This window comes from Scomber scombrus, chromosome 22 (genome assembly GCF_963691925.1).
Source record: "Scomber scombrus chromosome 22, fScoSco1.1, whole genome shotgun sequence".
Lineage (NCBI taxonomy): Eukaryota > Metazoa > Chordata > Actinopteri > Scombriformes > Scombridae > Scomber > Scomber scombrus.
In genome coordinates, this window is record NC_084991.1 from 6,333,561 (window position 1) to 6,355,523 (window position 21,963).

A 21,963-nucleotide genomic window follows, 5' to 3' on the forward strand; every position below is an offset into this window, starting at 1 on the left:
ATCAAACACAGAGAGGAGGAGAGAGGGGGACTGGTGTAGTGCATAGCACGAGAGTCAGACACGGTTGAAGTAAAATTCAGATTTTACAGAAAGTTCAGGCAGGTCCACTCACCTCACAGGGACACAGATAGATCTGGTCACCTTCCACGGTCAGTGCGTAAAAACGCACAGCCAAAACCAGAAGGAGATTCCCTCCCTTCTCCAGCACTATAGCTCTCAACGGTCTGAGGCGGTTGAAGACTCTCCCCCTCGAAGGCTGGTTTGTGATTTTCACGCCAGGTCCTGCTGAGTTGTAACCGGTCCGACTCAGAGCCCCGGGTCACCCATGAGACTAGAGGCCGCAGCCAGGATGGATCTGTTCAGGAAGCTGTGGAAGGCGAGAAAGCTGATCGTCGTGGTGTTCATCCCGCTGTCCCTGCTTCCTCTGCCGCTAATCCACCCAACCAGCGTGAGTAAATGAAAGACATGATTACTGTCTTACTATAAACTGATAAGTAGTGCAGAAAGGAAACCTGTGTCACCATAGAAAGTCATCAAAGTATTTTAAAGAAGAGAAACTGTTATAGTAGATTTTAAACTAACTAAACAACTATAATTTTATACTATAGGTATTCCACTGGAGATTACCAAACCAATAGACCTGGTGGAGGTATAAGTGCCATTCTGTGAGACAAAATCACTTGAAATAACTTCCTGGGTGAAAAATGGGTCTTATAGGTGATTAATGTAGCAGTGAGTGAAACAAAGACAGAAAAAACTAATTCCTTGAAAAGCAAAAACTTAAAAAAAAACAACTTACACTACCTTTATTCTACTCTTATAAACTAATTATTTATTATTTATTTATTATGATTATGAGTGTTATTATACTCTTCAAAAAGTAGGAATTACTCAGTTATAATCAAATAAACCAGATAATTTAATTTGAATAAATACCTAGTAAACTTCCTTCGCAGTAAACAAAACATCCAGTTGATCTGTTGATGTTCTTGAAGCTCCCTGTTGCTGCTGATGGCTGCAGTGTGCTGATGGGATTTTGGTGTGTGTGTCTGAGTGTGTGTGTGTGTTTGAGTGTGTGTGTGTGTGTGTGTGTGTGTGTGTGTGTGTGTGTGAGTGAAAGAGAGTGAATCAATCAAAAGGAACACTGTTTTCTGTTTTGATGAATGCTTGTCCTGAGTCGTCCCGATCATCAGCTGAGCAGTGTGTGTGGAGGGGAGATGTCGCGACATGTTGATGAGATGGAGATCAGTGGATGAGAGAGGGGGGCTGGAGGGGGAGACAGTGAACAACCTGATACTCATAAAGGCTCATGAGTTTTGTTTTGTTTTTTTGGTGAAAAAGAGAAGATCTTTTCTTAGTCTGCCTTGCGGCTCCTGCTTGTTTTTAGAAAGATTTTCCAGAGACGTGAAATTGGATGTGGAAACAACAGGATTATCTCAATCAGCACAAATCCAGTCTTTTGGAATAAAATGTGTTTCTCTGTGTTGCCAAGACACAGAGTAGCTGCCTGTGTGTGAGGCTAAATGACACGTTGGGATTAAGTTTTGTTGCAGCAGTAGTCTGCTGTGTGAGTAGAAATGTCCAATGAAATAAAAAACATACAAAACTATGTACTGTCATCCATTCTGACATTTCCCCTTTTAAAGTAAAACATCATTCATATTGTTTTAAAGTGATAATTCACTTTTTGCCAAGTTAGGTGAGAAGAATATTGATATACAACTTGAAGTTAATTAATTTAGCTTTACACATAGACTAGAAGCATGTGGAAGCAGTTAGCCTGGCTCGCTCCACTGTAAAAAAAAAAAAAAAAAAGAAAAAGAAAAAAGAGGCCTACTAGCAACCATAAAAGCTCATTAATTTAAAAAATATCCTGTTAGTTTATTGTTAAATACAAAGAAATGTGCAAAAAAATGTCAATTTCTAGTTTTACGGAAGGTCACAGTATGAGCAGGACATTTTTTCGGCGGGGTGCAGTGACTTTCTGCAGTCTTGTTTTTCACTGTGAGGCTCCCAGACACTCCAGGTTGTCAGTGTGCATCTAGAAATACTTTTCTTGTAAATTGTTTGGTGAGTTTGAAGAATCGCTGTGTGTCAAGCTTTCAGATTTAAGGGGGTTCTATGTTGGATTTTGGAATTAATATAGGATCCTGTTTAGTTAGGCTCAGACATGTGTGATTTGTCAGCAGTCTGTTAAGTGGAGCAGCTAAAACCCCTCTCACTTGTTAACACACTCCATTCACAGGTATCATTGCCTCATTTCCATACCATATCCTTAGAAACGTCTGACAAGGTTTAAATTGTCTGGCTCCCGTGAATGTTTTCCAATAGTCTGTTGTCCCTGCCACTTAAAAACAACTGAAACACCCCGGTTTACCAAAGATAAAGGAACACATATGTTTTCCATTCATCATCATTCGTCATTATGAATTACATGTGAAATAAGTGTTTGATCAACAGTTAAATTAAAGTAACACATAACATACAAGATATGATTACGTTGACAACAACCTAACAACTGTGTTTGTTTGCCTTGATAAATAATTTGCTGTCACATGTTCACTAACACACCATTCATATTAATGCGTAGCCATGTAATCTTTCAACATTGCTCAACAAGGTTGTTGCTAAGCAGCATATAATGATGGTCTGAGAGAATACAGGTGTGTGTTTATGTGTTATAAATGAGCTCCTGTCTCACAGGTGTTTGTGTTTTTTAAAGCCTCATTGATATTCAAAGAAACTGTTATGTGCTCGCAAGTTGTCTGTCAGCCAATCAGAGCTGTCGCCTTGGAGCCCGTGCTGTTATGTGGGAGGTGGTGGATGTTTGGCAGGCGTAGGTGGCGCAGGATGAGGCCAAGAAAGAACAAAAGAACAAAAACTTCACTACAAAGAAAAAGAAAGAAACAATCCAAGCAATTAAGTTATATAATAAATCTACCACCAAGCAGGATTTTGGCCCCCACGTGGCTTCCTTATGACACCAGGGACCCCAGACTGTTTGGGGAATGTGACAGAGGTTCGGGGCGAGAGCACGTGTGTGTGTGTGTTTGGAGTGGTACTGTGTCCAGCTGCAGCAGATTCAGTCAGGCCAGGTCAGGAAGAGAGAGGGGGACAGAGAGAAGTCACAGAGATGCCAAACCAAGAAATGCATAATGCTCAGTAACCATGCTTTCCTGTTTTTGCCATTTTGCATCCCCATATAAATTTTAGAGGTTTGACTGTAAACCAGTTAAGACAGGAAACAGTATTGAATCCAGCAGGACAGATACAAATAAATGTTTCCTAGGCTGCAGCACTTACTTTGTAAATTTACACCAGTACATTATACCTCTCAAGCACCCTTCATTCTACATGAATTATGATTCCTCTAGTGTGTGTTTGAGTGATGTTACAGTGTTTTTACATACTATTTTCTAATATTTTGTGTTACTGGCATGATATAAGACATTTAAGTTTCCAATTATGAGTAAAAATCGCTGATTAAGAAAAAAAGGCGATTACAATACAAACCTGTTATATAAGAAATTACAAATTAATTACAAGAAAATCCCACTTCATCTTTTGTTATGGTCATAAGGTGTATATCCAGTCTATAAATAAAGACATGATACACTCTCTATATATTACTCATTATATGTATAAAGGACAGCTCAGTGTAGTTTGATGTATTTTTCATCTGTCTGTCCTGAATTCTTAGTCTTGTAATTTTTTTTGTCCTCCCGATTCCGAAAAGGAATATTTTCATCATCACATTTGCATAAAAGAATGCAGGAGCTTATTCAAATCTTTGATAACATTTAGATTTGATGCTTTAAAAAGAAAAGTATGTTGGTTCTTTCTAAAAAGCAAGTGACAACATTGTGAGAAGAGACAAAACAGATCATTCAGATGGGATTGCAGTATAGTTTCATCAACATCTCACTTTTATAAAAACATATTTATAAGAAATAATTTGTACTCATGCACTATATATTTGCCTTTATTTGTGAATTTGGTTTTGCACAATTTAGCCTTCTGCTGATTGGTTCATGGAATATAGGTTTCTTCCAGAGCAGCTTTGACCTGATCTGCCTATCAGGAATATTTAAGCTACCATGCTTTTTTCCCCCCTAAAGACCAATCATGTCCATTTCCTAAGCTGAGAACAGATAACAGAGAGTTGATGAGACAATCAATGTTACACGTTAAAACAAAGACTGGCCCATCAGCTGTAAAACTTTGGGGTCTGATGTAAACTTCCCTCTAATTTAAAAATCAATGAAACCACACCTGGCTCAATCACAGTCTGTCTGTTAGCATATCTGCCAGTCAGGCTTGTTTTGACACTTTGACACTGGGTCACATTATGATTGTGCATTGTGCATCATGTCTGGCAAATGTGCATTAGAGACATTTTAACAAGGAGACTATACTGTAGAAACTCAATAACAAATGAATCCATTATAAAAAAAACCCAAAACATTTAATTTCAGTTATTAATAAATGTAGACATTTATAAACTTTCCAGTCCATTTCACACTTCAGAGTCATGACCTGCTCCAGCAAAAGTAGGCCAGTACATTAAGATAGCAGAGTGGAGAAAAGAGCTGAGATGTTTTGGTCACAGTCCAACAAGTCCTCCAAATTCAACATTAAAATACTTTATAATTGCCCTCCAGAACAATGCAATATTGTAAACTTTTTCTGAAAAAATCCCCCCCAAAATCCCAATTTGCTGCCAAATGCCCATAACTGGTGCACAACGGAGTTCTTTGATATTTGATAGATTGGGTTTTTTTTTGTGTCAAACATATTCTGTTTCTCTGCTTCAGAGATTAAACAAACCTTGATGTGATTGGTCTAGAAAGCTCCATTGGGGCTTCAACCTTTTAGCCTTGGCAGTGTAAGAGTAGTGAAGCCTGCTGCGACACACACACAATAACACACAAAACCCCCCAAAAACTTTGTACGTTTCACCTCAGGCACTCCAGCATCACATTCTTTTGCAGTCTCAGAAAATCAAGTGAACTTTTGCCTACATTAAAAAAAAAGCTTTTTGGAATCAGCAGTTGTTGCCTTTCTGTCACTCCTGATTTCCCTAACACATAATCTGCAGGTAGGGAGACTAAAATGATTTGAAGAGCATTTACTTCACGTGTTAACCTGCCTATTTCCTACATGGAAACAAACCCCAAAATGGCTCTAATCTTAAGCAAACTCAGGATAACTCCATTAGGATACCAGCATGTATTGATGTCTGCTTCTTGACACGTCTGAGGATAAAGTCTGGTTACTGCAGCGGTTGCATCAGCAACTCAGTGTTTCCTGCCTCTCTGCTTACCCAGCACTTTGGCTTCAACTTGCAAAACTAGAACAGAGTAAATAAGTCACTGATGAATGTTTTAGCATCTGATTGAAGCTGCAGTCTTTGTGTGGCAACTAACCTCTGATAAAGAGACCAATAATCAATGATCAGTAACTGCTGAATCAGACCATATATTCTATATCTCTCTCCGTTGGTGTCTGTATATCCTATATCCTCTGTTTATTCATTCAATCAATCATGTTTGACTTATTATCTACACATTTACCTTCCCAGTCTGCCCCAACTTCTTGTTCAATCCATTCCTCAGTGACAGATCAACAGTCAAACTCTTTGCTTTGTTTTAATCCCATTATCAGCCAGGTTCCCCGATTACCTCACGTTTCCTATGAGATACTGTTTGAGACAGACTACTGATTAAAACTATTGCTAACCAAATGGAGAAAGACACAGGAGGGGTAACTGCTAATGAGAAAAAACAACTTTTGCCCAAACCAGAGGTGTCCAAAGTATTCCATAAAGCTCCATGTGGCTGGAGGTTTTCATTCCAACCAAGCAGGAGCACACCAGGCTTGACTCATTTAATCAACTGATCTCAGTCTTCAGACAGTTGATTGGTAGAATTGTGTAGTCTTGATTGGTTGGAACAAAAACCTGCAAGCACACGACACTTTATACTTTGTTTTGACGTGCCTCGTCTAAACTGTAATATGTGGAAGTGTTAGTACGTACAGTTTAACGTCTACATCACAATCATTGTCAGCAACAGTCAAGTTTGGAAATGTGCAAATACGTAACCCTTAAAAATAATTTTGGATCCCAAGACTCAGCTCATTGCGACATAAAAGCAGCCAGGAAAAACACTGTTCCAAAGAGTAACAACAACTGTATGAAAAATCTTTTAAATCATATTTTCTCTCTCTATGAAGTTTGTATGTGTTGAGAGGGGATTTAACTTATTACATCCTCTTTGATGAAGCCCTTCTTTGGTTAAGAACCCAAACACCTTGTACTGTTCTCAGCCTAATCCAACAGCTGTGCCTACTGCTTTGAAATGCCTCTTTCCTCTTGCCAAGTTAAATCCACAGTAAAGCATCCTAAAAGGAGTACAGACTGTAATTGAAGTCCAACAACCTGTGCCATGAAAGCACAAACTGATGCCAAGCCACTTTGTTGTCAGTCCACAAAACATGTTCCCTGACTTCCTCTCTGTTGGCCTTTTTCCATTGGCACCAAGTCAAGTCAAGCCAAATCAAGCCGATCCAACACATGTGTATGAAAAAGGGGTAAATATGGCATGAGGTTGTGATTTGGGTGTACAGGAATGTGCAAGCAAGAGTAGAATCAGGTGTTAATTTAACTTAAGTCAGTTTATCTATTAGTTTTCATTGATACAGTTTGGTAATTAACCTTTATGTAAATTGAATCACAAAATTCTTTGATCACCGAAAGCAACCAATGAAGTTAATCTTTCTATATTTTTCCTTTTGTCTATGTGGTTTCTTTTGGTGTACCGGTTACTACTTCTGGTATTTGTTGGCTCTAGAAGACCAATGGATTAATTGTATCTTTTTCCAGACATACAATAACAATTTAACACCATTTTATTTTGTTCCATTGTGAGTTTTTATTGTTGTATGAATCAGATTTTAAATGTGCAGTGTGTACAAAAGAAATGTTGTGTTTTTGTTAGCTTAGAACGAGCCCTTAATAGCTACATAGAGAGTGGGTCCTTTTCCACAGAGCCTGCCATGTTGCACTGACATGTTTCTACAGTAGCTCAGAATGGACAAACCAAACATTTGCTCTAAAGAGGGCTTTTTACATTGTTTGCGAGTTTTTGGTTTAATAAATTATACCAAATGACTGAAGTGTTATGATAGATATGAGTCAGTTTTTTTTGGAGCAGTTTCACACTGTTTGTTTGCTTGTTTTTCTACATCTAGACCCATTTATGTGAATATTAACTAGCACAAGAAAATAAGCGTTTTGTGTTTTGTGAAAAAATCATCACATTTATTTTATATTTTTTGGTAGTAAGAATGGCAGGTCATATTTGTTATATCCTTTTATTCATTACACACTGCCCATAAAAAGTTTTAAAAAACATGGAACTCCAAAACAGGATTTAGATCAAACAGTGGATAGTAGACACGTGATAAGCTTAAAGGGGTCTCATGCAACACACAGGTGATTTGTCATATTAAAGTAATTTATTTCTCTAAAGCCTCTGGTTTAAATGGTTGAGAGGTATAAACAGGTCTGGACATGCTCCTGGAGTCCTGTGGCTAATTCTTCCCCCTCTGGGTTTATTAATTTGAGATTAACTGACCTGTTACTGGCAAGATGTCTTACTGAATGTTCCTCTTACGTAAAAGTACTACGAGCTCACACAGCATGCGACAGAAGCGGGAACTGCTTATATTAATTTGGGCGGCAATATTAGACAAATAAACTGTATCCAAACATCAGATTTAAAACCATGGTGGAAAAACATGTGCAGTAGCAGCAGTCGCATTTCTAACAGTTCTGTATAAATCAATGGCAAGTATTAACTTAAATTTGACTGATATTGTGTGTGATCTTGGCAAAAATATTCTTCAACAATCTGGGTTTTAATCCTTAATCTGGATTTGAGCACTATAAAAAGCCCAAAATCCTCATCCTTGAATTTTGGGTGTAAAATTGTCACTTTGAGTGATGCAAAAGGTTAATGAAATCTTTTCATCAGGTCACAAGATTCCTATTTGGTTTTTAAGGTTGGACTAAGCCTGTTGGTGTTGCAACAAAGCAGCATGAGGGACTGGTATGTTGTTATTATATAACAACATGTTTTTGTGCGTGTGTGTTAGAAAGGGAAAGCATGGCGTGCCGCAGTAGCCTACCAGTAAAGATACATGCTGCATATCCACAACAATTATAGCAGTGGACCTTTGTTGAATGTCACCTTCTCAGAAAGGGAAAGTGTGTATGTGTGTGTGCAGTTCTGTTGTATTCTGTTTTACAAACCACACTTCACAACGTCCCGACAACACACTACTCTCCAGGACACACACTCATTAACCATACCAGTACCGTTAAAATTCCTAATATTCCTGTGGATTGGGAATATGGGGATGGGGAAAATAAAGTATATTGCATCTTATCATAGAAATGCACCTTTTGGCTTACTTAGACGAGAAGATAGATATTACTTGGCTATCTCAGCTCTGTCTAAAAGTAAAATGTTAGATTTTTAAAAACTTTTCCTGACTTCTTCAGACAGGTTCTGCTTTACAAACATGCTTGTGGTCCATGAATGTTCAAACAAACAGGAAGTTATTTTGATTTTTGCTTGTTACGTTAGCAAAATTTATGAAGTTGACAAACATGCTCTTTTGTTTTATCAAGGAGCTTTCTGCTGTGGTATTGGTTGAAAGATATAAAAGAAGTATGAACCTGCGTCTCTTGTGGTTGGAGATGAATATTCATTGTTCCTTGTTATGTTCATCTGCTTGCAGGAGGCATGTTGTGCGTATGTGCTGATGGTGACGGCAGTCTATTGGGTGTCTGAGGCTGTTCCCCTGGGTGCTGCCGCTCTGGTCCCCGCCTTCCTCTACCCACTCTTTGGGGTACTCAAATCCAGTGAGGTGAGTCAAATTCAAATTTCAAATAGCTTTATCGGTATGACCATAATGACATAAAGTATTGTCAAAGCACTGTAGGAATAAGGAATTTAGTAAATGTTGACATTACAAGATCAAGCAATCAATACATACATATATGTATAATACATAGTGAATAGTGTTCGAAGCTTAACTTCAATAGCATATTTTAGTATTACAATTTTAGCACTACACTGTTTATTTCATTATCATTATTACCTTACTCTTTTTCTATTTTTATTTATTTGTCGCATTTGTGGGAGCAAACGTAAAGGCTTATTCTTTGTATGCTGCATACTTCAGACTTACAAAATAAGCTAATAAAAATATTCTGATATTAAGATTTAACATCTTCTCTTTGCAAGAAAACTAGGTAAACTCTGAGGTGGAAATATTCCCTGAAAACTTCCTTTGAGTTGCTGAAAAGCCAAAGCTAATGAGCAAGTGTTTCCCTTTTTGTAAATAAACCTCAGAAAAAAAAGAGCAGGACTCTGTGGAGCTATAACACTAACTCTATTTCTGTGTTATAGTTTTATCCCCTACATATATTATGGTTTATCCTCGTTAGCAGTGCTAGCTTGTTCTAGCATGTCAAATTTGAGGTTGCGTCAATTGATTATTTGGCCACTTGGGGACAAAAGGGCTACAAAACAAGCTAACAGACATAAAGAGCAACATTGGCATTAATTATGAGTCTGCTAAATTAAGTACAATATCTCTTTTCAACTCCAATGAATATATCTGGCTTTGTAGCTAGCTATAGGCTATACGTTATTCCCCAACTAGTGGCTTACCTAAGTTAAAAAACAAACAAACCCAAGAAACGTTGCTTTCTGCTGCTGGAAAACAGGGTTAGTGAGAGTGCTGAAATAGTAATACAGGTATTTATTTGAAAACTAAAAAAGTTAGCTAAAAACATTACAAGCACAGCTCTATAAAGACACAGAGTTGGGTGTTAATTCTCTGTGGGTTTCACTTAATTATCAACCTTGGACAGCCAGATAAAAATGTAATATTTTGCCTCTTAGCATACAAATTAGCTTGGTGCTGATAACGTTATCTCTGTACAGTGAAAAAAAAAAAAGAAATTGCCTTGTAAACTGCTTATTCTGATAGCTCAGCTCAAACAAGGACATCATTTTACTATGCGTAATGTCGCTGGCGCACAGAGACTTCAGATTTTTATTGCAGTATTGAGGGTTACTGTATTTTTCCATTTTAATTGGCACGTTGCCACCATAGTAAGATTTATTGTTTTTGTAATATTACAGTGTGTCAACATTTGTTGCCTCAAAGGGGGAAAAGTGGCAGAAACAATTGTGCTATTTGGGGTAGACCGTAAACCGTGTAGGGCTTAAAACAGCTATGTAGGGAAACAACGACTTTGGTGAATACTGGGCTATCCGGTTGTCATGGAAAAAACAGAGTCAGGTGATGAGATTGCTGTATATGCGGATATAAAGTAAGTCCAGATCAGAGAGAAAATGGGTGAAAGGCCCCTCTATGCTTTGAACTACTTCACTGTGTTTTTAGTATGTGGGAGGTTTCTTGGATATATTGTATATGAGTGTCCGTAACTCTTTTATTGGCTTAATTTACCGTTCCAATGTAAATATGTCTGCCTGTCTGAGACGTCATCAGTCTGCTAAAGTTTTATCAGCCATGAGTCTATGGAGTGTGTAGAGAACCCCATTAACCTGGTGCTCATCATCATTATCCTGCTCATGTTCTTGCATATCTGAGTGCAAGCATTCACATTTGCCTATACTGTACCCACCACTCACACACTTTAATGACCTTTTTACCGCCACTGCCATGCTCGGTCCATTACGCCCCTCAGTAAAATATGATTGGTTTGACTGATGATGAAAGCCTGTGTTGTCAAAAACTAAAAAAAACCCCACTAACAGTCTAAGTTTACCCTCCATTAAATTCAACCCACCCCCTCTTCTTCACCTTTTTTTATCAGCATTACATAAAAAGTGAGCTGTACGCCTCATGTGACCAAATCGCATTGACAGTGACAAAGCTGCCTGTTAACGTTGCTGTAAGCCTCTTGTGATGGTGTTCTGTAAATATGCCAGCAGAGAGCTTTATGCAACGTTTTCAGTTTATTATGGTACTCCCAGTCTCCCCTTAACAAATCCTGACGGCCGGCAGGATGTCTGTATGAAACATTACTAATTATGGACACATAAAAATACTTATTCACCCATCCATTGTATGTGTTCAACATCAGTAGAAACAAGTTAGGCCCATATGTAATCTGCTGAAGCTTTTCACCACTCAATATCAAAAGAATCAAGTTTTAGCTTTGTCTTAAGACCAAGTAAGTAATATTGACATTTATATGAAATTACCCTGCAACTAATGACCAATGAGTTCTGCTTACTGGCTATAAGTACAGTAGAACTGATTAACAGCTTTTTTAAAGGGCGTTAATAACTGATAAACTAACTAAATTTTGGTAACAAAGGTGAGTAAACCAGCCTGTAAACTGAATACGGCAGCATTTAATCGGTTTCTGTGATTAATTGCTAACAATTTTGCTCACTGTTTAATCATTTTGAGCCATTTTTTAAGAAGAAAATTTCCAAATTCTCTAAATCCAGCTTCTCAAATATAAACATTTTTGTTTTCTTTAGTCCTCTGTGATAATAAACTAAATATATTTGGACGCAGACGGTTGGGACAAAATAAGACATTTGAAGATGTCAATTTGGCCTATGGGAAACAATGACTGACATTTTTTGCCATTGTCTGCCATTTTCTGGACTAAATGACTAATCAGTTAATCATGAAAATGATTGTGAATTGCTGCCCTTCATGGAACTCATGTCTCACCTCTCTATAGCTTAGCTTAGATAGCTTTGAGCATTTAAATTCCTCTCCTTGGCTAATTCTCTTTCAAAATCCTTATTGGAAAGCATTTATTAGGGCTTGGAAACAGACCTGCTTCTCTGATTTCAGTATGGAAATATTATAGTCACTCTAAAATGAACGCTAGAAAACTAGAGGTTTGGTATAGACTGAATGGTTGAGTATTTCTTTTTCTTTTACTTATTTTTGCAAAAAGAAATGGAAGCAATCTTTCCAAACATTGGTATTCATCACCACATTTCAAAAACGTCCATTGAGTGCATGTAAATGACAGGAAGAGAGACAGACATGGAGACGTGGAGTCGTGCGTGAGGTGTCTGTAACAGTCCAGCGGGAGGAAGTGCAGCAGGTTTTAGGTGAGAGGTGAGGAGACGTGGGCTTATACAATGCAGTGAGGCCATGAACCTTGCGGGTGGGAAGTAGAGCAGATTAAAAAGAACAAATGGCAAACTGTAAGTGTTGATCCCAACAGAGGATGGTTAAGTAGGGAAGTGGGTGAAGGCAGAAAAAGCAAAATACACAAGAGACCATGTGATTGAGGACATTTAACTTTGTGCCACAAAACATTTTAGAAAAGTGTTTATACATTTTAAAAAGCTTCGGGATCCCCCAGGAGGAGCTCGAGGGTGTAGCCAGGGTGTATGATATCTGGGATGATATATCTCACTCTGTCTGATGCCATGGTGACCTGGTCCTGGATAAGTGACATAAAATGGATGGATAGATAGATGGATATTATAAAATGATAAAAACACCATTTTTAAATGAATCCTTTGACCCTTTTGTGATTGTGTGTGTGTTCAGGTAGCAGCAGAATACTGTAAAGATACCACTTTGCTGCTGATGGGAGTCATCTGCCTGGCTGCCTCCATAGAGAAGTGGAACCTGCACAAACGCATTGCTCTGCGCATGGTGATGATCGCAGGGGCCAAGCCTGGCATGTGAGCAGCACACTGTCACACATTCAGTAAAATTAGCCAAACACACAAATACACACTGTTAACTCCCTTTCCTCAATTAACCAATCCAATGTCTTGTGGATGTTTGGCCCACAATAAAAATACAAAGTGCTAATTTAATCCCATTTTACTAAAACTTGGGAAAAACAATTTCACCAACATTTCACTCCGTCACTGTCTATCATCCAGGTTGGTGCTGGGCTTCATGTGTTGCACAGTGTTCCTGTCCATGTGGCTCAGCAACACATCCACCACAGCCATGGTGATGCCCATCGCCGAGGCCGTCCTGCAGCAACTCATCTGCACCGGCCTGGCTGACAGCCACAACGACTCTGAAACTGCGGAGGCCACTGAGGATGACTGTGATACGCTTGGCTCTGTCACTGCAGGGAGAGGTCATTGAACTATGAAAGCTTCCTAGTAAATACTTTAGACAGATGTTGACAGCATTGATTGCACCAACAGCACTAACAGACTGTGTAGATAGAAGTGCTGCAGTTAAGCAAAACAGTTTTAAAATGTGATGTGTTAAGAAAGCTGCACCACAATCTTTTCTAACAGATAAAAACTCTTTGAAATCAGTGTGTACTATACTAACATTGTGTAAATGATTATGTTGTTTGCAGCTGTTACAGACAAAGAGAACCTGGACAAGAACCAGTTGGAGATGCTCTATCGCAACGACAGGTAAACGTGTGTGTGTGCACATCCACTGGGTGTGAGCTTAATATCAAAGTTTTTTCCAATGTTTTCCCCATTTTTTGATGAGATGAGTGTTTTACCTCTATGCCACTTGTGCATCTTCTAAAATTGAAGATGTTGATTACAAAATGCTTTGTACAGCATTACAAATAATGCTTTATCATTTGAAGGATTATTTAATACAAGGCATCAAAGGGGTCTGGTGATTAAGATGCATATTATAGAATCAGAACATCCAACAAGTGACATTTGCTGAATGTTGGACCCCTCTCACTCTTTCACATCTTTCCTATTTGTATCTCAGATGCTGTTGTCTAATAAAGGCAAAAAAAATACACTTATTTTAAATACTTTGTTTTATTTTAAGGTAAATTTTACATTTTATTGTATTTTTTTTTTTTACATGAATTCCTATGTAAACAGCTTTCAATCCATCAATCAGTCTTATCTTTATTAGGACATTTGGTTTGCACCCAGGTGACATCAGATAGACAGTGAAAAAAACAGTAACAATACAATACAACTCAGATCCAATTAAGAGCAACTTATCCTAAAGCAAAAATGAAAACCAGATCTACCTAGATTCTGCACCATCCAAAGCCTGATAAAAGTTTAGCTCTTTTTTAAAACCCTAATCTTACCCGACGTCCTGTTATCTCATTATTGTAATTTTCTTTTCTTCTGCCTCCAGCGACGACTGCACTAAACAGGAACTTTCAACACTTAGTGAGGTAAGAGCTGGAAAGGCTTTTTATTTGCCAAGTAGAATTTAGAAAAGTAGCAGCAGAGCAAAAGAAGAATATAAATGAATTCCATCAAATCTACATCTGTGTTCTTTTGTTCTCAGGTACGGAGTGGGGAGGCCAATGGTTTGGGTCTAAAGCAGTTCATTAGACACACCAATGGACACTTGCCACAGGTTAGGAACACCCACACACACACTAATGTTTAATTAGACATTAGTGGCAGGTGTGACTGTAAGGTTTCTCCCTCTCGTGTCAGGTTGCGATTGAATTCCCCAATGTGAAGCGGGTGAAGGCCAGGAGAGACTCCCAGTACCCCACCAAGAGGGATCACATGATCTGTAAATGTCTGTCGCTCAGCATCACATACGCGGCGACCATCGGCGGACTCATCACCATTACTGGCACCTCCACCAACCTCATCTTTGCTGAGCAGTTTAACACGTAGGTACACATGCACACATGCTCACACAAGCCAGGAGTAAAAAAAAAAAAGAAGTTCTACCCTGCTGGAAGGTGATCGAGTTCATACCCGACAAATTCGTAGACACCATCTCAAATTTTGAGGGTCGCCTCCTTTGCTTGCAGTGCCGGTCTGACTGAAACAGTCTATGTTAACTTTTGTCTGGGGGGCACAAAGGGTCTGAGATCAAACTAATCAGCCTTTACAGTCCTGACAGAGCCGATTTCCTCCAGCCTCTGCACTAAGCCCGGCAGAATGGCCTCTTTCATGTTGCAGCTTGTTGGACAAAGGTCAGGTTTTGATTCTGTGCGTGTGTGGGTTTGTGTGTGTGCGTGTGGCAGCGGTTATACTCGTGAAGTGATGTTATCAAGAGTAGACATTAGTCTGAGCATTAAATATGAAAATCCCCAAATCAGACCGTTTGAGTTTAGTTAGTCAGATGATTGCAAGTCAGACTGGCAGATTTAGTACAATGGAGAAATACCCCACTCAGCTCTTTTTCTTTTTTAAACATAGTTGACATCAGCTTCCATATATAAAGTGAGGGAGCTCTCTGTTATTTAGGCTGTGTGTGTGTGTGTTCGTGTGTGTGTGTGTGTTCAGGTCAGTCAGTCTTTATCTGTAAAAAAGTCCATGCTTGTACGCCAAGGCCAACTAGACACACACACTTGACACTTGAACTTGTGGCTGAGTTAAATGATTAATATCTAGTCTCTCAGGAAAGCTTTGTTTTTGTCATCACTGCAGAGACACATGTTTACCTTTTAAGCACTGATGTACTGTAAATGTGTGATATTGTTCCACTAAAACTGTTACAGCTCTTTGCTTAGATCAGTTGTCCTTTTCCTGATAGTGATCACAGACTGTAGACCATTATATATCTACTTCTATACTTACTAGTAGTGATTAGTGATAGATTTAAATCAAATTTGACAAGTATATCCTTATTTGTTCCCCAGCATATGATCCATATAAAAAAATAATAAATATAAGTCTAAGTCAGATTTGATATGATGCCTGAGGGCTATAGAAGGAGGGCAGAGTTGGTTTCTGTAGGACACATATGATCATCACCTTTACCCTGTTGAGAGAGTGCATTGAAGCACATCTGAGCAAACACAATTTATCGCCTATACAGCTATGAATGACGCAACAGAGGAGACTGAGGAGCGCTCTGTGAAAGCTTTGAGTGCACTGGAAGATGAAAGACAGCTGATCAGACACGAGGAGTCACACTTCACAGATAAAGCGCTCATATTGAAGTAGCACACCTCACCAGAAATTGCTAGAATCACCTTAAAGCAGCATCATGTTTAGAGACAGATACGAGCTAAAAATCCATCAAACCATTGCTACATTGCGTTGCTACACGTTTGCATAAAGCATACAGAGAGGCACATCTGGCCATGATGGCACCTACCTATTTGTACAGTGCTGCAATATGTATGTAGGAATACTGAAAAGGACTACAGTAACATTAGAACAAATTCTTTTTTCTAATGAAGTCAAAACAATAATTGAAACTGCAGAAATGATCACTTATTGACTCACTTTGGCTCCTAACCTGTACTTTAAAAATCCAGGCCATGCTGCGTCTACTCCTGCTGGTTTTATGTCACGGCACAGAGCTGAGACACTTGAACTCGGTCACTTCATATCAGTGCTGAGAGTCAGCTGAGCTGCTGAACTGATGAGACAACGAGAAGGACAGAAGCTATCAGTCAAAGCAAACACTCAAGACCAACGTCAGGTCAAAGTAGGGGCTTGATGGGTATTGGTAACCTGGATAAGGTCCCATATGAGTGCTATCGGTGGTCAGTAGGGCTGGGTATCAGTACTTGATACCTTTTTAAGGTTATTTCAGTTGATACCTTTTTAAGGTATGTGGTGGCATTTTACACAACTGAATACTCCCATTCACATGATGGGTATCGAATGAAGTAGAAAGAAAGATATCAAATGAAGTACTCAATTGGTATGGTTATCACTTTAAGGGTACTGGTATTGGTACTGGTATCATCATTTTTTATATATGATACCCAGCTGTAGTTACAAGGTTCAGCCTGGAAAAGATGTGCTATTGAAACATCAATATATGAAACTTTCATGTATCAAATCAATGTAACATCATGATATCACATTAAAGACTATACATTCCCTCCTGCTGGCGAAGTTATATCCAGACAACATTGTATAAAATAAAACTAACTCTCTGTGTTTTTCTCTTTCTAGTCGTTATCCAGATGCGAAGGTAATAAACTTTGGCACGTGGTTCATCTTCAGCTTCCCCATCGCCATCATCATGCTGGTCCTCACCTGGCTGTGGCTGCACTTCCTCTTCCTTGGCTGCAAGTGAGTGCATTATTGTTCGGTTTATGGCGTTGCGTGTCCACCTCTTAGTGATACATCTTATCATTATGGACTCATGATAATCCTCCTGTCTATACGCTGTTGAGCTGCAGTGCCAGTTGCTGTCCTGCGGCTGCAGGTTGGAGAACTTTGAGTGAATGTGTCAGGTTGCTGTGTGGGTGACGTTGTCTTTTCTGTGTGTTTGTGTTCAGCTTCAGGGAAACATGCTCGCTGAGTAAGAAACGCAAGACCAGGAGGGAGATGCTGTCAGAGAAGAGGATCCATGAGGAGTATGCAAAACTGGGACCCATCAGGTAGTTTGACTCACTAGATGTCACACTGATCAAGACATTTCCTTGAACATTTTTTGAGGTTGGGATCAGGGGAATTTGTTCAATTCCTGTGGGGACTTAGAGGTAGTGTAATAGAATTTTATAAATGGGCCACTTCAAAGGAAAAAAGAAGATAGTATCTCCTCTCATTTGTCATATTAAACCACTGGAAACTAGAGTGAACCTCATTAACACACCAGGAAGGAGGACCATTCTGAAGTGGTCTTATCCACAGAAATTCATAGAAAAGTTCTAGACTTTGACATGCAGGTCCACTTTTAATCTCTTGTGAGCACATTTTAGCTCCATATACCAGTCAAAGATATACAGAAAACGTAAAACCTAAATTTGTATTAAAGTAGCTTTCTTCTATCTTATTAGCTGATTTTGAGACAGTTGAAGGCCCAATAAACGTCTCAGCCACACTTTTATCAGTAACCTGTGTGTAACTTATATACCAAGACATGACGTAGCCGAATTATGTTGTTGCACATATAATTGCTGCTCACATGCTTTTGTGGGTTCCTGTGTGTGTTTCCCAGCTATCCAGAGGTTGTGACCGGTGTTTTCTTCATCTTAATGACGGTGCTGTGGTTCACCAGAGAGCCTGGCTTTGTGCCCGGCTGGACGTCTCTTTTTGAGAAGTAAGAACCCGCGGTGTTTTGCGACATGCTACCACCTGTTATTACTGACAGGACAGGTGTTAGTGATCAGCCAGTGATCAGTGGCTTCAGGTAGTGACGTAAGAAATACATAAACACACATTAAACTGTATAAAACATAATATAGTGTCTTGAAAAAGACAGTTAAGTAGAAGTAGCTTTAGATCAGATTTACACACTGAACATCTAGCTGTTAAAACACTTTCTTCTTCTTCTTCTTCTGCGACTGTAATTTTTGCTGCGTGTTCTCCCTCTTAGAAAAGGCTACAGGACTGATGCAACTGTGTCCGTCCTTCTGGGCTTCCTGCTCTTCCTCATCCCTGCCAGGCGACCCTTCTCCTCATCCTCCTCCAACTTTAGAAAAACAGGTAGGGACTGTTCACTCTTACGTGTGTCAGATTTTGATATGTCTGTATAATGTCTGGTTTATTTCATCAGGGCACCAGACAGGTACGGTTTAAATATCATCAATATCACTAAAATGAAGTGAAGATGAAAGCAAAAAAAAAGTAAACCATTTGTCTTTTCACAAGTTATGATGTTGAGAGTTAAACACATAAACTGGACTGAATTATGTTCAACAATTTGTGTTATTTACTGCTTTAGAACATGTCTTTATCATACGTTCACATTACAGTATATTTTTCAGGAGAAACTCAACTCAAAGCATTTTTAAAAAATCACGATATTCAAGTCAAATAATGCAAAAAAAGTTGACATCTAAATCATTCAGAGTCATGAATATGATGGTAATGTATTACTTGTAAATAAAAACCACAGATCACCCGTCTAGGCCTTAGCATTAGCTGCGTTGACACACTTTCTGTTGTTTTGAACCATCAGATGACCAATCAGATGACGACCCACTGGCTCCCATGATCAACTGGAAGGACTTCCAGAGGCTGATGCCATGGGAGATTGTCATCCTGGTGGGAGGAGGTTATGCACTGGCTGCTGGTTGCAAGGTATGCAACCTTACCTGTGTTAGTGTATCTGTATCTCATGGATCATCTGTCATTCTGCTGATGTCCATTAGAGGAACACAGTGTAACCTTAAAAGCTGGATGTAATTACAGTGTGAGGGTCATTGGGGATGCTCACATGTGTTGTGTGGGTGTGTGCAGGTGTCAGGCTTATCAGTGTGGATCGGAAGACAGCTGGAGCCCATGAGTGGTCTTCCTCCCTGGGCCGTCACCCTGCTGGCCTGCCTGCTGGTGTCAGCGGTCACCGAGTTCGCTTCCAACCCAGCAACTCTCACCGTGTTCCTGCCCATCTTGTCTGCCCTGGTACAACCCTCACTCATTAACACACATACACTCAAAGCAATAACCCCGCTCCTTATTAATTAACATGAAAAAATATCACAAAAAGCGGTGACAGAGTAGGTACGACGATGAGGGGATGAAAAAGAGGTCAGAATGATTAGCTGGTTGTGGGTTTGAATTTAAACATACAAGCTGAAGAGGGAGCCAGAGGGTCTGCAAGGTAACTGTAGCTTATAGTGTGGCTCTAGCAGCCCATTTCACCACCTTGTTAACTGGGATACATCAAAGAGGAAATAGCAGCAATATGAATTTGATTATTTTTAATTATGATTTATGTCTATATAATAAAGTAATGCAAAACATGTAGAAATCATAAGATTTAATGTACTTTTTCCATTTTGGAACATGCACACTACATCTGATGTGTGCCGCATACCAGCCTCACGTCAACTTTTCCATGTGGTGTTAAAGAAGCCTGTTACATAAGTGTTAAATACTTTATAAGAAGTATGCATGCCACAAATTAAAGGGAAAGAAAAGCTCAGAACAAAGTCCAAAATGTGTAACACAATTCTAAAATCAGCTCCAACAAGGACTGTTTGAATTGAATTCTCTATAAAAGCAAACACTTCCACATTAGGGGCCGTTTTCAAAATAAAAGCATTACTTTGACTTTGCTTCCCCCATGTGGAGAAGTGGTTTTTAATCTCATATTGATCACAGGGAAAGCGAACGCACACGTGAGGGTGAATGTGCTCTGAGTCACAAAGGTTGCTAAAGCAGTTTCTAACACTAATGTGAACCCTTGACCTCACCCTCTCCTTTCTGTTCTTCTTTTGTTTTCTCTTTTCATTCTTCTTCCTTCCCTCCTTCCAGTCGGAGACCCTGTACATCAACCCCCTCCACACTTTGATCCCCTCCACCATGTGCGTGTCATTCGGGGTCATGCTTCCAGTGGGGAACCCCCCCAACGCCATCGTCTTCAGTTACGGCCACGTGAAGATCAGCGACATGGTACGACTCGCGCACAAACACACATGAGGTCACATGCTCGTCCTGCACCTGCAGCATCAAAAGGCTTGTGGGTGCAGCGTGTCAAAGTTGTTTTACGCAATCAGAGGGATGAAGAATTTTGTATCGCTTAACTCCTGAGGAACCAAATACCTTTCAGCTTATTTCCACTTGGCTTTTCATTTATCCATCTCTCTTTTTTTTCTTCTTCTTCTTTCAGGTAAAAGCAGGTTTTGGGGTGAACCTGATTGGTGTGGCGGTGGTGATGTTGGCCATCACCACTTGGGGCGTTCCCCTCTTCAACCTGAACGAATTCCCGGCCTGGGCAGTGGCCAGGAATGTCACTGGCAGCTTATAACCACCGGTGGAGCGGAGCCAATGGCAAGAAGAGGCAACGGATGACTGACTGAGATAGATGGAGTTAAAGAAATGGAGCAGTGTTCCCGTGGGGAAAGACAATAAGTTTCAAGAGGATAGGCTTTCTTAGACTGATTAGACTGCCACCGAAGGAGGAAGACAGATGGAGGGAGGAAGAAGAAGAGGAAGAATCATTACCTGTTGCTTAGATGTATGAATCAGAATTATATTACCAGGTATTACAACCTATACTCAATGTTGAAGAAGAGTGTATTTGTCAAAGTGTCCACCAGGGGGAGCTCTGACATCCAGCAAAACTTTTTTTAACCTTAGTTAACAAATTTGGACAGAGATTCTGTTTTCACTGAATCACTAAAAGCTACAAAACATATTCGATGGTGATCAGGAACTGCTATTTTGTTTTCTTTTATTGATGCTAGAAACAATAATGTACGTTTTTAGTGTTCCTCAGAGCCAGATCACGCTATCCTCTGTGGAGTTCGCACAATTTAGTTTAAGAAAAAAAAAAAGTAGCCATATGTAGGCAAGCCTCTTTTTACTGCATGCTTGCTAAACTGCTGCACTTAAACTACATGTATTGCTCTTTAAGCATAGCATAGCGCTAGCATATTCCAACATGATGGGCTGCAAGAGATTTTTGAGATGACTGCTGTATTAAAGCAAGAGAAATGCATGAAAAGAGGCTTCTACTGTGGCTGTTGATGTACTGTATGCATAGAGCTACTTTATTATCGAGCATTTTGGATGTATTCGTTATCTTTTCACAAGAGTCTATACACTCTTGTGCGTATTTAGTGACAAACCGAAAGCCTGTACACTGTCTATATATGTTCTAAGCTGCTATCTGCTTTAGGAGTCTAGATCTTAATATGTGCCTGATGTCTTTACCAAAGTTTCTCAAGCTGACTGTGCCAATTGCACCTTGCAGTACCAGTAGTGCCTTCACCATATCCCACAGTCTGTCATACTACAGTTTTAGCATCTGTTGTGGGAATCAAACCCACGCCACAAACTCTGACAGTGTTATTGCAGGGACATGATTCTCTACCACAACAAGTCTTCTACCAGCTGAGATTGCTGAAAGCGATTGCTTTTTACTGTACTTTTTTTACTTGACATCATTGCAATATTAAGAATGGATACTGTACTGTATGCAAGTTATAGAAAATCCTAGGTTACTTGTACTGTAAGTATTTTAAGGTAACTCTGAGCTTTTGTTTTTTTTTTCTTCTCATTTTTGTAGTTTGGATGAGTTGTAGACTTTTAAAAT

At 39.4% G+C, this 21,963-nt stretch overlaps 1 protein-coding gene across 2 annotated transcripts; it reads left to right on the forward strand.

Moving 5' to 3' along the window:
- The first annotated feature begins 325 nt into the window (after positions 1-325).
- slc13a4 (solute carrier family 13 member 4) lies at positions 326-20,673 on the forward strand. Of its 2 annotated transcripts, none has more exons than XM_062443680.1 (16): positions 326-448; positions 8,806-8,934; positions 12,634-12,770; positions 12,978-13,162; positions 13,424-13,475; positions 14,182-14,221; positions 14,338-14,409; positions 14,493-14,677; positions 16,929-17,048; positions 17,258-17,359; positions 17,920-18,021; positions 18,298-18,407; positions 18,883-19,004; positions 19,164-19,325; positions 20,181-20,318; positions 20,536-20,673. In XM_062443680.1, exons 1-16 carry the CDS (start codon positions 326-328, stop codon positions 20,671-20,673), a joined length of 1,917 nt encoding a protein of 638 aa, XP_062299664.1. The 2 variants fall into 2 exon arrangements, with proteins under 2 accessions (XP_062299664.1, XP_062299665.1); XM_062443681.1 differs by having other exon boundaries at positions 12,978-13,150; positions 13,415-13,475.
- Positions 20,674-21,963: the final 1,290 nt, after the last annotated feature.